At 36.2% G+C, this 16,163-nt stretch overlaps 1 protein-coding gene across 4 annotated transcripts in view; it reads right to left on the minus strand.

Moving 5' to 3' along the window:
• The window catches only part of tjp2a (tight junction protein 2a (zona occludens 2)), a 43,619-nt gene that overhangs the window by 23,322 nt on the left and 4,134 nt on the right, over window positions 1-16,163 (minus strand). The window contains exons 1-2 of one of the 4 annotated variants that reach the window (XM_014973274.2): window positions 12,539-12,853; window positions 8,123-8,252 (exon numbers count right to left, since the gene is read on the minus strand). In XM_014973274.2, the coding sequence (XP_014828760.2) occupies window positions 8,123-8,252; window positions 12,539-12,645 (237 nt within the window). In that variant the 5' untranslated portion in view covers window positions 12,646-12,853. Of the gene's footprint in view, window positions 1-2,970; window positions 3,679-8,122; window positions 8,253-12,538; window positions 12,854-16,163 lie in introns of those variants that run through there. The other 3 variants (XM_088011133.1, XM_014973278.2, XM_088011132.1) reach the window with 3 other exon arrangements.

Genomic DNA, 16,163 nt, shown 5'->3' on the forward strand with positions numbered 1-16,163 from the left:
TGGGATCGGGGGCCACTTAAAATCCATCAAGAGGGCCACAAATGGCCCCCGGACCACACTTTGGACACCCTGATATAAACCAACCTGTATTTCAGATCAACAAATCAATGAGTCATTAAATATTACATTGAAAGTATCCAAACAAATTAAGGTAAACGCTTAAATATAAAATACAAAGAAAGTCACAAAAAATTCTCTAAAATGTGTTTTCACCAAGTTTTATAGTATTTAGCAAATATAAATAATTTTATTGACCCTAACTGACCTAAAATAAGAAAAATGTAATCTGATTTAACTTCAGACACTGAGAAAAAAAAAAGTTTGTTTATCTGGTTTCAACTAAGTAATGTTTTACAGATTTGGGCTTTTAATCAGACATTAGATTATATTTTATTACAAAACTGTTGCGTTTACATATAAAGCAGTTTGAAGACGCAGATGAATAATCTGAGAATAAATCAGCGAAAGCTTTTCCTCTGAATGTCGAGAGTCATTACATAAACGTTTCCTCTGATGAGGATCAGAATCACAGGATGCGACTTAAACTAATTATTTACAACAAGAAGAAAAAGAACCAGGAAGCTGCAGGGGAAAAAAAAAATCTACTCTGGGTTTATTTTTAGACGCCACATAGAGACGTGGATAAAAACCTTCAGATATAAAAAGGAAGCAGCGTTATTTGAAGAAACTCTCTCTCTGAAGCAGATGGACAGGAAATGCTAATGATGCCCCATGCTAGCTGCGCTAACGCTACAAGCTAATGCTACAACACGGATGTTTGGAAGCAATTTAAACTCCAGCTTCTGCTTTTTGTTCCTTTAAAGTTACATTTCGAACACAGAATCCATGTAAGCCCTTTAGAGTAAGACTTAACTGTTTATCAGATTCTACCAGAGTAAAAATGGTATTTTCAGAGATGAGGGTAAAAAATACATAAATTAAAACAGGAAAAACTGGTGGGAATTTAAGGCTCAGTTAAAAAAAGTGAGTAGCTCAGAAAGCCCCAGTTATAATCCCAGGCTTTTTCCACTTATTTATTAATGAAATCATAAACAAACAATTCCCACAAAAAGGAGGAAAATTCCATATTTCATTCCCGTTAGATGGGAGAACAATAATCTGTCAAATTCAGGTAAAATAAGGACCTGTGTCTTCCTGCAGGAGGCGCCAAAAGCACTAAAACCAAACCACACAGAGGATGTTTCAGAGCGCTGACTCACCGTTACAGAAAATTATGAAACAAAGTCTAATTTTATCCACAGAACAGATAAAACTTGAACAAGTCAGCAACCTAGACTCAGCATAAAAACCAAGAAAAACATTTCTGTGTCTCATTGAACTGAAATCAGATCCATTTTGTTCAAACCGTTACCAACAGAAGCAGATTTTGTAACAAACTCAGGGTCAAAGGTCAGATTAGACGACTCTGCTGGACAATACAATCTGAAACTAATGTTAAAAACTAAATTAGTCTTTTTTTTTATACTTCTTTCCAGAAAAATCCCAGAATCTAAAATCTAATGGATGCTGGGAGAAATGTTATGCAGTGGCGCCCTCTGCTGGAAACAAAGCAGCATTACACCATGGATTTTAAAATGAAGAAACAAAATTATGAATAAAAATCTAAATTTAAATACAGAACAAATTCAGTTCTTACCTAATAATACATGAAATTTTTCATGACCACAAAAAGAAAAAGCTACAGAATAAATCAGATACAAAATTTATCTTTTAGTGAGAAAAAAAAAGATTTCACATCTTTTAATATCAAACAGACATTAGCATCTCATGAGATATTTGACTCCTTTTAAAGAAACGGCAACTATAACCATCAATTTAATTGTTTTTCCCCTCATAAAGGAAAAAGTGATTTTAATGTCTTTATTGCCTTTTTATACTCTTTACATGATATCTTGCTTGCTGATTTTAATAAAATAAATTTCTTAAGCATGCATTTCCCCAGATAAGTTATTCTACTCTTCCTATGAAATCCTTAAAATGTCTCAGGTTTAAAACATTTAATCTATTTGTAAAAACTGGAAAAATGTAATTTGGACTGAAATATCCTAGTTTATTTTTTTTAATCTGTCATTTCAAACCCTATAAATTAAATCCAGTTGCTACTACTGTGGTCAATTTTTACTTTTTATGGATAGAAACAGAAAAAGTGCCAGAGTTTTTAATTTTAAAGCAGTTTAACACATATTGCTGCCCACAGTCAGCCAGCTGGCTGAAAAATCTCTCTGTTTTTCCTCATACTGGCAAGAAAACACTAATTTCTCTCACTTGAAACGCATCTAGTCGCACAAAAACAATCAATTTGAAATATTTGAGTGTAAATACAATAATATTGTAACGATCTGGTATATTTATACTCTAATTTATGTAGGGATATCAAACTTCCTTCCCACTGATTATTAAAACTCATACTTGTGACTTCTAATAATAGAAAGTTACAATTTTATTTAAGATAGGTTTTAATTTAAAAATGCCACCCTAGGTGAGGCTGAGTTGTAAAAATGTTTAACTAGTTAAACTTTGATTATTAGTTGATTAATACACAGTTTGTCATATAAACACCAACATAATGTTCAAAATAAGGTTTTTTTTTTTAGGTTTAACCAAGAGTGGAAAAGTTCCTGAGGATCACAAACTGTGTTTTAATGAATGTTAAGTTTTGAGTAACTGGGTTCAGGTTCAGGCCTGGAGCTGATTAATAATCCGTTAAAAACGGTGGAACAGCCCTTTACTGGAGCTTCCAAACGGACGCCAACTTCGGCGCCGTCCTATCAGCAGGTGCGGCAGGATGCAACAGGCTTCAGTTGGGATCCACAGGGGAAAAAACCCGAACATTCCCGGTTTTCTCCCCCTAAAAACAGCCACACGAACCTCTGTGGCCGCTCCAGTGTCACTTCTACTCCCGGTGGAGGTTTATAACTTCAGTTTGTTTTAAAAACGGAAGATACTTACGGTTAAATTGCGGGGCGTAAATCTTCTCAGAGAGAGCAGGGCCCCTCTGTTCACAGGCATCACGCACTTTGAACCGTCCCGGACTGGTACCACTGGTTTCCAACCGAACTCCCTAACTGGATGAACGTTTCCGGGTGGCACGTCGGCCAAAGTGACGAATAAAAGTAGGAAAATACACAAGTTTAAAGATTTTACAGCCACTTCGGCTTGACTTTAAATCACGAACTTCGCTCCCTAAAAAAAACATTAAAAAAAAAAAAAATAGCGCCGAGGGCTGTGAGCTCGAGCCGGACTGAACCAACGCAGGCAGCGGCGGGGGGTGACGCCTTCACAAATAGTCAGGATAAATCCACTCCGACGTGAAAATCTCCTTATAACCACACTATTAAGTCGTTTAGCTCATCTTTAAATATTTCATAACAATTAAAAACCAAACCGGAAGAATAAAAATACATTTACACAAAAGATGTTGGCGTCTTTAACACCCGGTCGGATGGAGTAGTCCGAATTTCCCATTGATTTTTAAAGCTGTGAAGCTCCCAGGCGGACAGAACAAAAAGTATGACACAGGAAAACGACATCTGAGCGTAATTTATCTATTTTTAGACAGACTAAAAATAAATCTGCATCACAGACACAATGACTTTTTACACTCCCACACATCAAAAAATCCCAAACTGCAACATCTAGCATTCAAAGTATTCACACCCCTTCAAACGTTTTCACATTTTGTCCGGTTAGAGCCACAAACTTCAGTTTATATTATTAGGATTTTATGTAATAAAAGGAAAAGGTTTTTTTATTTAAACAAATGTTTATAAATGAAAATCTGAAGTGTGTGGCATGCATTTGTGATCCACACAGATGTTCTTTATCCAATCTGACTAACTTAGAGATATTTTGCAAAGAATACTGGCACAAATTCTGAACTTTGTGTTGGTTTATTACATAAAAACTAAACAAAATCCATCCAAAATAGTGGTTTTAAAGTGAGAAAAAAATTTAAGCTCAAGATATATTAATATTTCATGAAATTATGCTAGAAATAAGTTCTCTCTAAAACTATTTAGAATAGTTTAAAAATAAAATGTAGAGTTACTAAACTATTAATTGTCTCTGTAAATAGTTAAAAAATGTATATTACATTCCAAATGTAGTTGCTTTTAAATTATATATATGTATAACAGCTTTTATGACTTTTATTTTATCTTTTTTGTGAATAATTGTACAAAGTCTTTGGTGGAGACGTCAATTCAGACCTTATTAATTTGATCTTTTGTGTGTTTTGTTGTGCCTAATAAATATGACCTCATCATAATCTTCTAATACAACCAAACCAAATTGTTTCCATATTCTGCCGCCACAATGTCTGAAATATAAAAGGAGGCTATAAGTCGAATTATCCAGGCAGATAAAGCAGGGATTGTCCCAATTATAAAATCAGGGATTAGTCCATGAAAAGAGGTTCCCAATTAACAACAAACAACAAAAAAAATGAATCCAAAGTCTAGCAGATGAATCATGGCTGCAATTATTTAAATTTGAAAATGAAGGATTATTTCTGACTCATAACAAGCAGATTGTTTTTTTGAAACCTTTATCCCATATAAATATGATTTTTTGTCATTTACTTTCAATTTTTTACTTATTGTATTTTTATAGCAATTGTTTTTTTTTTTTACTTAATTGCATTTTTTTCTTTTTAGTATTAGTACTTTGTAATTTTTGTATTTTTTACACTTTTAAAAAATTAAACCATTTACTACATATTTTATATCTTCATATTTTTACTTTCATTGTATAGCTCACTTTTTTCATAGTCTGATTTAATTTCTATTGTATATTTTATGTGAGTTGAATCCAGTATTTAATTTTCCAACTTTTCAGTGGACAGTTATCTCCTAGTATTCACCCGGTTATTGATCCCAGCCGCCCAAAAATAGCTAAACACCTTAAAACTCCTTTAAAATGCTTATAGCTACCAATTTTAATAGTACAAACCTTAAATATATCTTGATATACATGAATTCACAGAGTGGAAACCGTCTTAGCTAGCTAGCGCTGCTACAGAAGCTAACAACAGTCTTCCTAATCTCCACTGTTGGAGTATTAGCCAATCAGCATGAAGCAAAATAAAAGGTGCTCCTGGATTGGCTGTTACATAACGGGTAGCCAATAGCATGTCACGTAGCATTGTACCTCAGTGTTCTAGCTTCGAGTTAAGTTCCACAGAAAAATCTCAATACGAACCCGCAAATAAGGGAGGATTCACTGTTTAATGAGTAATAATACCGATAAATTATTTTATTTTTAGCCTGTTTTGGCCAGAACAATCAACTTAATCTCAGCAGTTTAACTTTCTTGATAAGTAAACAGCTGTTTCAGGTTTTAGCTGCAGTAAAACAACATAAATAAGCTAATTTCAAAACAAATGCAGCTCTTCTGCACTTTGGACACACCTATGACTTTTTTCTGGAAGAGGAGTCAGTGTGGTAGAAATAAGCACATTCCAGGGCTGCTGAAAAATGTCAGGCACAGCTCAAAATAGGCCAACCTTATGCAAAGCAGCCTCCCTGACCTGAATTATTTGTGAGACTGAGCCATTAAAACAATGAAGCTTTCTGGATCTGACATGTCTCTCTGGTTAATCATCATCCTGGGTGGGGGAGAGCAGGAGGAGGGGAATCTCTGCAGGAGAGAGGAGTGTTCAAAAATGTTGATAAAAAAGGAAAGAAGCAGACTGGGAAACACCGAGTCACTGATTCTTTTAAATCCATGTCAGCACACTGATTCTGCTTTCTGAATCAAGGTTTGAATCATCCGGGGCCAGGATTATAAAACGGCTTCATTAGAAGGTAAAACTAAATTTTTCGTTAGTGCAGAAGCTTGAAAATAAAACCAAAGACAGAAAGACTGATGCTAATCTTCCAGAAGGAAGTTAGCAACATCCATAAGATATGATAAGACCTAAACTAAACAAACAGAAGGAAGTTTACTGGATTTCAACGGCTGGTCTCCATTTTACACCAGATTTCTATCTTTAAGATTTCCCTAAAAGAAGCTTCAACAACAACAATCTATAAAGTTAAACTCAAATATATAAGGATGAAAATAAAAACTGCATTTCAGTGAAACGTTATATACAAATTAATGGCACACAAAGTGATTTCAAGCACTATTTTTTGTTAATTTTTCCAGGTAAGGCCTACAATAATACAAACGTTTTGTGGGAGAAAAAAGTGTGATGTAAAAAGGCTCAAACCTGACCTTTAAATTATATATTTCACAAAGAGGGTAAGCCACAAAATGTCATTCCTAACTATGCTTGATGATCACAGGGGGAAGTATCTCAGTTTATAAATGGAAAGTTTAGTGGAAGGAAAAACTGTGGTAGAAAAAGGCTCCAACCAGACATGTAAATGACATCCTTCACAAGAATAACAAGCCACACAAGGTTATTGCTGACAATGCTCGTTTCAATATAGAATGCTGTACCACAGTAAGCAAATGGAAAGTTTAGTGGAAGGATAAAGTGTGGTAGAAAAAGGCTCCGACCCAACAGTTGTTCTCCAGAGTATAAATGACATCATTCACAAGAAGGATAAGCCACAAAATGTCCTTCCCAACAATATACACTGATCACAGAACTCTGTACCAGAGTATATAAATGGAAAGTTTAGTGGAAGTAAAAACGGTGGTAGAAAACATAAAGACTCTGACCTGACAATTGTGCTCCAGAATGTAAAAGACATTCTTCACGAGGTGAATAAGCCACAAAAAGTCATTGCAAACAATATTGACTGTCCACAAAATGCAGTATCCCAGCTTACAGGGAGAAAGTTTAGTGGAAGGAAAAAGTGTAGAAGAGAGCTCTAACCTGACAAAGAATAAATGACATCCATCACAAGGAGGAGAAATCAGAAAACATTTCCAACAGTGCTGAATGATCACAGAGTGCTGTATCTTATTTTGAAAGTTTGGTGCAAGGTAAAAGTGTGGCAGAAAAAAAGCTGTGATATGACCTGAAATGACATCCTTCACGCAGAGGATAAGTCACAAAATGTCACTGCTAAAAAAGTTGTAAAATCCTTTATCTGTTACTACCAATTTTACAAAAATTAAGACTTTAAATCTTTAAATGCATCAATTTACATTTAAATGACTTTAAATGTAAATTTGTTTCTGTAACAAATTTACACAAAATTTCCCTTCCAAAACTAATCACTGAAATAAATTACTTGAATATTTACTGATTTATAATAGGGAACATACTGAGAGATGTGACTGAATTTAAACTATTTGCATCAACACCATTTAGTTCTGTTGGTTGGGATTTTACTCCCTGTGGTCGCTGCATCATAAAACCACAAAACACGTTGTATCCAAATCAGAGTTTTTAACCACATAAAGGTAAATATAGTAAACCTGGTTTAACTACATCAGTCCCCAGATTAGTTTACCATCTCTTATTTTTCAGCTTTTATTTGTATTAGATCAGGAAGCTGCTTCAAATGTTTAATTCTGATGGAACAAATCAAAACAATAACAGCTTCTGATTTATTGCCAAGATGGAGGAAGAGACTATGATTAAATTAATGGTAGAAAAAGGAAAAACACTGAGAAAAAAAAAATAAGGTAAAAGATTTTTGAAAAAAAAAACACAAACGAGAAAAGGTGCCAAAAATGAAAAAAAGGAAAATGTGGAACAATTAAAAAAATAAAAAAAAAAATAAAAAAAGGAAAAGGTGAAAAATTTAAAAAATGGTAAAAGGTGGAAAAATTTTAAAAAAATAAGTTAAGGAAAGAAAAATGAGCGTTTAAAAAAATATTAAGAAAAAACATTAACAATGATATATACAAAAAAAGACAAGAGGGGGGAAGGAAATATCCAGCGTTTACTAAGAACATATTTTAACGTTACTCCATAGCAAACATACATCTGGATCTATAAGCTGAATTTGACATAAACATCTGAACTAGAACCAAAGCTGCTGTTCATTTGGTGAGATTTTAAACTCTGGGTAATAAATAAAATCTCTTTCACAGCAGCTGCATCATCACAGCAAAGCTTCCTGACCCGAAGCTCTGACCCCATGTTGACCCCTAAACATGGAGGACGCTCCCTCTCCAACGCTCAGCATGTGAAACGTACCATGGTGATGGCGGAGAGGCTCCTCGACGACAGGCGGCGAAGGTACAAGTACTGGGCTTCTCTGGACCAGCAGAACTTACGGCTGGACTTGAGCAGGTCAGTACTGGTCTGGTCAGAGCAACCCTGGTCCCTGAGCAGAAGAAGAAAAAAAAACTCAGGATTTCTCACAGATCAGGGACGTGTGAAAGGGCAAAGGTCGATTTATTAAGTTATAAAAACTGATCCCAACATGACCAGTTGGGATTACAAAGGGTAAAACTAACCAATTATCTGGATCATAACACATTTATCATCTTATTAAACTGAATATAATTATTAAAACGTTTGAAAATGAATAGAAGTGCAATAAAGTAGGTTATACGGAATCATATTGCTGCCAAAAATGCTGAGAAGCTTGTTAAGCAAATTAAAACCGCACATTTATTAACTGATCACAGGCATTTCTATTTATTCACAGCCATTACATCCGTTGGAAAAATTGTGCTTTTAATGTATACCGAGTATTAGTCAGAAAGGGAGGAAGCAGTTCTGATTGGTTGGATTTTCAGAGTACACACAGTGACAGCCAACAGGAACAGCATACAAAGAGGAGGAACACAAAGAATATAAGGAAGAGGAAAAGTTGTGATTTCCCCCCTTCTTACATTCAACATTTTTGGCATGAATGTGACGCCATAAGAACGGACCCAAGTTTTTCCTGTCACTGTAGAAAATGATGCAGATCTCAAACAAGGCAAAAATAAAATAAATTTAGATGAGTGTCAGAGAACTGCAGTGAAAAGTGAAATAAATTGTAGATATTTAAAAAAGCACTTCCTGTAGACTTAATTATGGCAGCACAGAGGTTCCCAAAATGGGGGTCAGGGATTTCTGGAGGGCCACGGGACACCAAATGAGGGGTCATGAAATGATTATCAGAATCATAGTAGAGCCAAAATTAAATAAACACATCATGAAGTAAACGTACCAATAAATGTCACATTAAATATCAAGGAATATAACTTTTAATCATTTTTATAAAATAAATTCATTTAAAAATGTTTATTTATAAGAAGGATGTTTGTCCTTCCAAAGGCCGACAAGGATAAAAAAAATTTTTTTTCTAGATTTAATTTAAAAGTTGGTTTATTACAAATTTTTGCTTCTAAAGTAAGAGATTAAAAAAAAAACTTTTCCATCATTTTTATGCCAATAATAAATTCTGCAAACACCATATTGAGTTTATTTAGCTTAAAATGTGATAAAAATCTGAGAAAACCCAACATTGCAGTTATTGTCACCGATATTATAGAACTGAGCAGAAATCTGTTTGTAATTCTGGATGTTTATGAGCCGTTGTGACGAAGCGCGCTGCGGCCCTCAGCTTTAAATTTTTAACGACGCTTCTGAAATATTCAGAGGGAAAGTCTCAGCGGCCGGACTGTCAAACTGTCAACTCTTCAGTCTGAATCACCCAACACTTCAGGATCCGCTTTTAGAAAGTCCAAAACACAGTTTGACCTTTAAAACCTGCAGCCAGACCAGCATCTGCCTCAGATTATTATTATTATTATTGATCTTTATATTCTAAAAGTAAACTAATTTAGTAAACATCAGCTGTGATTTGATGATGGAAGACGTTAAATGTGATAAGAACAAAGACGTTTCTCGCTCTTTTCTCACCCTGACTAACCGTGAGCGACATGTTCAGTCCTCTGCCAACATGGCTCTCGTTTCCCTCTCCAGGTTCCCATGGAAACGGGTCCCTGAATAATGGCTGGTGCTGCCAGCTATGCGCCCGCAGCGGGGAGGATGTGAAGATGGTCGGGGGTTTCTGATGGTGACGTTTTAGGAAAACAGCTGCTGAGACGATCCTGCGAAACTCTCATTTTATTGGTTCATAACATTTTCCTCCACGTTGGTCGTGGCGACGGATTCTTGAGGATTTACATCAACAGTCCACAACAACTAGCCTCTTAAAGATATTATCATAATGTCACGACTTTATCTTGGTATCTAACATTACAACTTTGTGCTGGTAACCTTACAATTTTATTTAGGTACGTCTTTTTCGTATAACTTTATCCTAACGTCGCGACTTCATTGTCTTACAACTTTATTCTGAAAATATTACAACTTTTTTTCATGATATGATGTATAATATTTTTGTAACAAAGACATTCTCATATTGCGACTCGTAATACTTTATATTACGAGTTTTAACTTGTAATATATCTATTGTTGTACAATTTATTCATGTAATATTACGACATTCTGGAAATGTGACAATTCTCTCACATCACAACGACTTTGTTCTGGTAATACTACGACTATCATAAGAGTATTCTCATATTTTTACGATATTCTTGAAACATTATGAATTCATCTTGTAATACGTCGTCATACAATTTATTCTTGTAATCTTACGACACAGTTGTAATACTTCTTTGTTTTGCGACTTCTCATGTCACCATGACTTTATTCTAAATGTCTTGCAGCTATTTTCACCTCATTACGACTTTATACTTCGGCCCACTCCACTGTCCGCTGCAGTGCATTCACACCTAAAGGTTCGGACCGACGGGGGAAATGAACTCTGGTCCGTTTAAAGCGAACCGAAACTCTCCGGTGTGAATATGGAAAACCGGATCATTGTTCTCTGGGAACGGCTTAACGAAAGTCAGAGGAGTTTGTTGTTGTGTCATCGTGCGTTTTCTGGATCCAGAGAACGCTTTAATCAGACATTTTTAATGAATATCTTGACCTTGAATACCAAAAGTGAGCGCCGTCTCAACCACATATTTTCTTAATAATTCCTCTTGCAGGTGGAGTTTCTTTTTAAATTAATGTCCTGTGTATCGGAGCACAAATAGGCCGATTCAGACTGAGGTTTTCCCCTCTGAGAATAAAACCGCTCCAACAGAAAACAAAAGGTCAGTCATCCTGACATTTCATCTCCGTTTGCTCCACTCAAATAAACCTGAAGCAAAAGTATATTAGATTAAAAAAAAGATCAAATCAACCCAAAGGACTGGAGAGAGCTGCACTGTCCTCCCGTGACTCAACAGCTGCAACATTTAAAGCAATCCTCATTTCTGATGCAACAACATTTCCAATCGGTTTCTGCTCGTCAGCCTCCAACATTCGGGAAACTGAGCAGAGAAAAAAGACCTTGGAAGCTTAAAGAGCTGAACTCTGAATGCAACAATGTCTCCTTTTACTTCAAAATATTCTGTTATGACGCCTGGAGGCCAAAACGACCAGATATTCAACTCCTCCTGCTTTCAGTTCACCGGACCAACAAAGTTTGGACTTTAATCCAAAATATCAACAAAAAGCTCAATTTTCACAAAAAATAAAACACCCGTTAAAACAGATTTCTGGTTAGAAGCAGAGTTTTTGGGGGTATTTTCCAAGTTATAAGTCAAGGGTGTTCAAAGTAGGGTCCGTGGGCCGTTTGCTGCCCCTGGATGGATTTTCTGTGGCCCACCTGACCAAAACTCAAGAACAAATTCAATAAATTGGGATAAAACTACAATTTTAAATTGAAATCTACTTACAAAATTGTTAGATGCAAAACAAAGTGATCATCTTTTCAAGTTTTCTGTTTTCCTTCTGTTGTCATGGTAACAGAGACAATTTACGCATCGACTTGTAATCTAAATGACAGATTGATGCATCCAAATCTGCTTTTAATTGTTGTATTGAAACAGGAAGTGTTGTCAAATAAAGACCAACTTAGATCCTGTTTTTATTGATGAGAAAAGATTAAATTAAAATCGAGCCCAAAATAATAAAAGGTTTTTCATTTTACAATGAAAACATGCTAAAATAATTTGAAGTTTTGTATCTATTGCCTCAAACGTGCAAGAAAAAAAAAGATTTTTAATTAAAATAGTCATGCTTCGTCTATTGTTAAAAGAAAATGGATTTACTTTAACCGCTAATTATTTTAATTTGTTTTATTGTTGGTTAAAAAACAAGAAAAATCAGAAAAGAAAAACGTTTTTGTTGATTTTAATCTTAAAAATTACATTGTTTTGACCAATAAATGATTTTGACCCACGTGACAAAAATATTTTAAATTTTAGCCACTTTCTTTTTTGGCAATATGGCTGTAATATAGTTTAAAATTGCCGTCTTACTCTAATATCTAAGATGTTTCTGAAAGTACGAAGCACATAACGTAATATTCCAGGTTCAGCCATAAAGACTCGATTCCCTTGATACACTCAGTTTAAATATAATGTATTACAGTGGACAAATTAACACACAAAAAAGAGAATAATAATGATCAGTATTTTTCTTTTCATCTTCTCTTATTGGTGCTGATGTTATTTTTAAAGCTGAAGTCTTAAAGGTACAGAATCCACCTGTTCCTTCCCTGATTACCAAACACTGAATCTTTTCTGTCTATTTGTGAAACGTCCATCTCACCCCGGGGGTCGCCACAGCTTCCTGCCCGGCGGCATCAGCTCCCGTTTGTTCAGCGGAACGACCCCCATGGCCGCCTGCATGATGGTGATGAACTTCTTAAACTTCATCTTCTCTTTTTTTAAATCTCTCCTCTAGCATCCATCAGACCGCCGCTGCCGCGTGTCCATCTCATTTCCTCTCATCTCCCCACGTCTGACTCATCAGATGCTCCGTCTCCGCGCCTCACAGCATCCGCTTCTCCATGGCAACGAGCCTGGGATCCAGCGCGGAGGTCGGCGACATCCCCGCCGCCGCTGCTGACGGACCGACGTCCTTTTGGCTTCTCCGAGCAGGAAGCAAGCCGCCACGCCGTCGCTGGGATGGCGTCACGCTTACATAATAACAACGGAGCGTCTCTGGGCATTACACTAATGAAAACGCTGCTTCTGCCGCCACCACCATCATCATCATCATCGTCGCTGCTGCTGCTGCCGGAGCCGCTGGGATAATTGTGTTACTAAGCTCTGACAGATCATGGAGGCTCCCCGCCCCCGCCCACCATAATCCCCCCCATCGAGGCTTAGTCTTCTCGCCACTTAAACGGCGACCCTTCAGCCGACACACCCCCCTCCATCAGCACAGCTACGGAACACCAGAAATGTCCAAACCTCTGATACACATGTTCAGAGTTCAGTAGTAACCAGTTACATTTACTCAATTATATTTACTTGAGTTACTTGTTTGAAAAAAAAATTACTTTTACTGCACTTTTTACTTTTACTTGAGTAATTTTATTATGAAGTATTTCTTCTCTTACTTGACTAATATTTCTAGATTTTCTACCCACTGAATGAAAAACAAACATGTTTTAACCAAAAATTCACCAGACACACACCTGCAGCAGGTGGTTAAAGTTTCTTCAGTTTTTTTATTAAAGAAACTGATTTGGAAACATTTTATTTTTGCCTGATTTTGTTATATTTTGCTACTTGTATGAATTATTGTCATTTTGGTCCTTAAAATACCAACATTTCCACTTAACTTTATATTTTAGTCCATATAATTATGACATTTTTAATTACTAAATGATTGATCAGTCACTCAGTACTCGAGTAACTTTTTATCAAATACTTTTTTACTCTTACGCAAGTAAAAATGTGTTACTTTTGGAAGTAAGCTGTCGTCACTCAGCAGTAGCCAAGTTTCCATTACAAATGTGACCAAATTTTTATGATATTGTGCGTTTTATTTCACAATTAATTTAAAAACGCAGTTAAAAATCACGTGATAAGTAATTTAAAATCATGCGGTGGTCATTTCTTAAACTAGATAAGGAAACCTTTTACTTTGATTTCTTGATAAGCTAACATTAACTCACCAGATAACATAAGCTAAACTGTAATAAAAGATCAACTAAGCTAAAATGTGCCAAGCTGTTAAGTCAAAACCAGCTCAAATATATATAAACCTAAAATAACATGAGTTAAAATAAGATAAAGTAAAATATGCAAACCCATGATAAGCTAAGGTCATAAGATTTACAAAGCTAATAACCTAAAACAAAAACATAAGCTAAACTAAACTGTGATAAAAAATAAAAAATAAAAAAAAATAAAAAAAGGTGAGTTAAGGTAAATTTAACTAGAAGATAAAAATCAAATTAGGATAAAAACAAGATAAAAAAGCAAAGCTATGCTAAATCAACTTAAGATAAGGTTATCTAAGCCAAAGTAAACAGAGATAAGCTAAGCTAAATATGAAAGTAATGCCAAAATAATCAATAATAAAGTATATTATGATAAAATAAACTAAATGAGGTCGTTTCTTTGCTGGTTATTTGCATGTTCGTCATGAATCATGACTTTGCTTCATGCCAGGATTTTTCTTGCACAATGTTCAGAATCAGTCTGAAGTAAAACTGGAGCCGTTTCATCAGACGGAACCACCAGCCAAGAATCTGCTGAGGTTTGTTACAACGTTTGGTCCCGACTTGCTCAAACACACACCAACCTCAAAAAGTATAACTTCATGATCTTTTCCTGCATTATTTCCGTTTATCCTTTTTCAAGCATAAAGTTTTTAAAGATAAATTGTGTGTCGTCTCCTGATGTAAAGTCAGCAGAGCCAGATTAATAATCCACCATCCAGTCTCCAGATGACAGCAGATATGCGTGTCCTGGGGGGTTCAAATAATAAAATATTAATCTATGTGCCCTCCCGATGAGATGCCAGCTAATGCAACTCCGAATGGGATTTATGCTCGACCAGCCTGGGCCTCTGGATTACGGCTTTGGATGGTGGAGCCACGAGAGCTGCTGCAGATTTCAGAGCAGGAAAACAACAAAAAGGAGGAACACCATCAGTACAACAGGGGGGAACAAACCGAGAAAGTGATCGTCTTCATGTTGACTTTTTAGGAAGTTCTTTAATAAAATGTTTTCATCTAGAGAGTTTCTGCACCTTGTCATAATTTGGGTGTTTTCCCACCATTTGGTTCAATTGGGGACAAAAACTGCAACATTTGTTACATTTTCAGCTGCTGTTCTTTCACACCGAGTCAAATGAACCAAATCCTATAAAAAACCTGTTCCCCTCCTCACCTGTGGGGGCGCTGTACCAAGAACCACTGAAGGAAATGACACGAAAACCTTTGAAGACACGGAAATGTAAACCAAAACGGAACGGAATCAGATTTTAGCAATTGGAGGATTTTGTTTTCCTCTTTGGATAAATGACAAACCATTTCTCCTGCTAACGCTAGGCTAATGTGTTTGTTTTGGTTGTATTTTCCCAGAATGCCCTGCGCTGTAGTTCACTTCCCGCTTTTCGATCGGTCTCAGTCCGCTTGGCGTTCACATATGTATTCGAACTGAATCAGAGTTCACCCCTCCTCAAATGAACCGAACCAAATGAACTGGAGTTGGATTAAAGCGGATTAATCAGGACTAGTGTGAATGCATCCTGAAAAAGTAGGCAGACAATTTAAAACATTAAATTGTCTTAAATGTAATGTCTTAATTACTGCTCTGGATATTTTGTTTTTCCAGCAAATGGCTTTTGTTTTACGTATAAATATTCCATTTAATTAAATTAGTTGGTGCTTCAATCATTGATTAATCACAACTAATCCGATTGTTTCAGCCCCAGAGGCATCAAAATTAATTATGAAGCTAAAAATAACCTAAAACTACATTTAAATGTGTTTTAACTGGTTTCATCTCCAAAATATGTTGCAGATGACTTTAATCATGCATTAAGGACTGAAAGCGTCAGTGAAGTTCCCATTATTAACTATAGCAGACGGCTGAGCGTGACTCAGCCCTGCAGCTAACTCCTTTGTCGCTGCATGTTCTGTTTCTCACCAACTTTCTATTTTTAATTCCTCAACCGGGTGAGCGAATGTGGCAGGAGTTGCTCGGTCTTCTTAATGCCTTTACATAAGCAGTTTGTTTCTCTGGCCCTTGTCACTTCCCCACGTGTCGCGTAGTGGCTCGGTGGCGCCGCGTTCCCCCGGCCCAGGCCATTACGCAACGTCCAAATGCAGTGCATGTGCGAGCCAGATGGAGGGACACATGCCAGCCGCAAATCTGTGGCGGGAGCGTGCGAAGGGAGAGGGAGAGGGAGTGGACGAGGCAGATTGACAGGG

The sequence above is a fragment of the Poecilia mexicana genome, unplaced genomic scaffold (assembly GCF_051168715.1).
Source record: "Poecilia mexicana isolate PSO_F unplaced genomic scaffold, ASM5116871v1 scaffold_12, whole genome shotgun sequence".
Classification (NCBI taxonomy): Eukaryota; Metazoa; Chordata; class Actinopteri; order Cyprinodontiformes; family Poeciliidae; genus Poecilia; species Poecilia mexicana.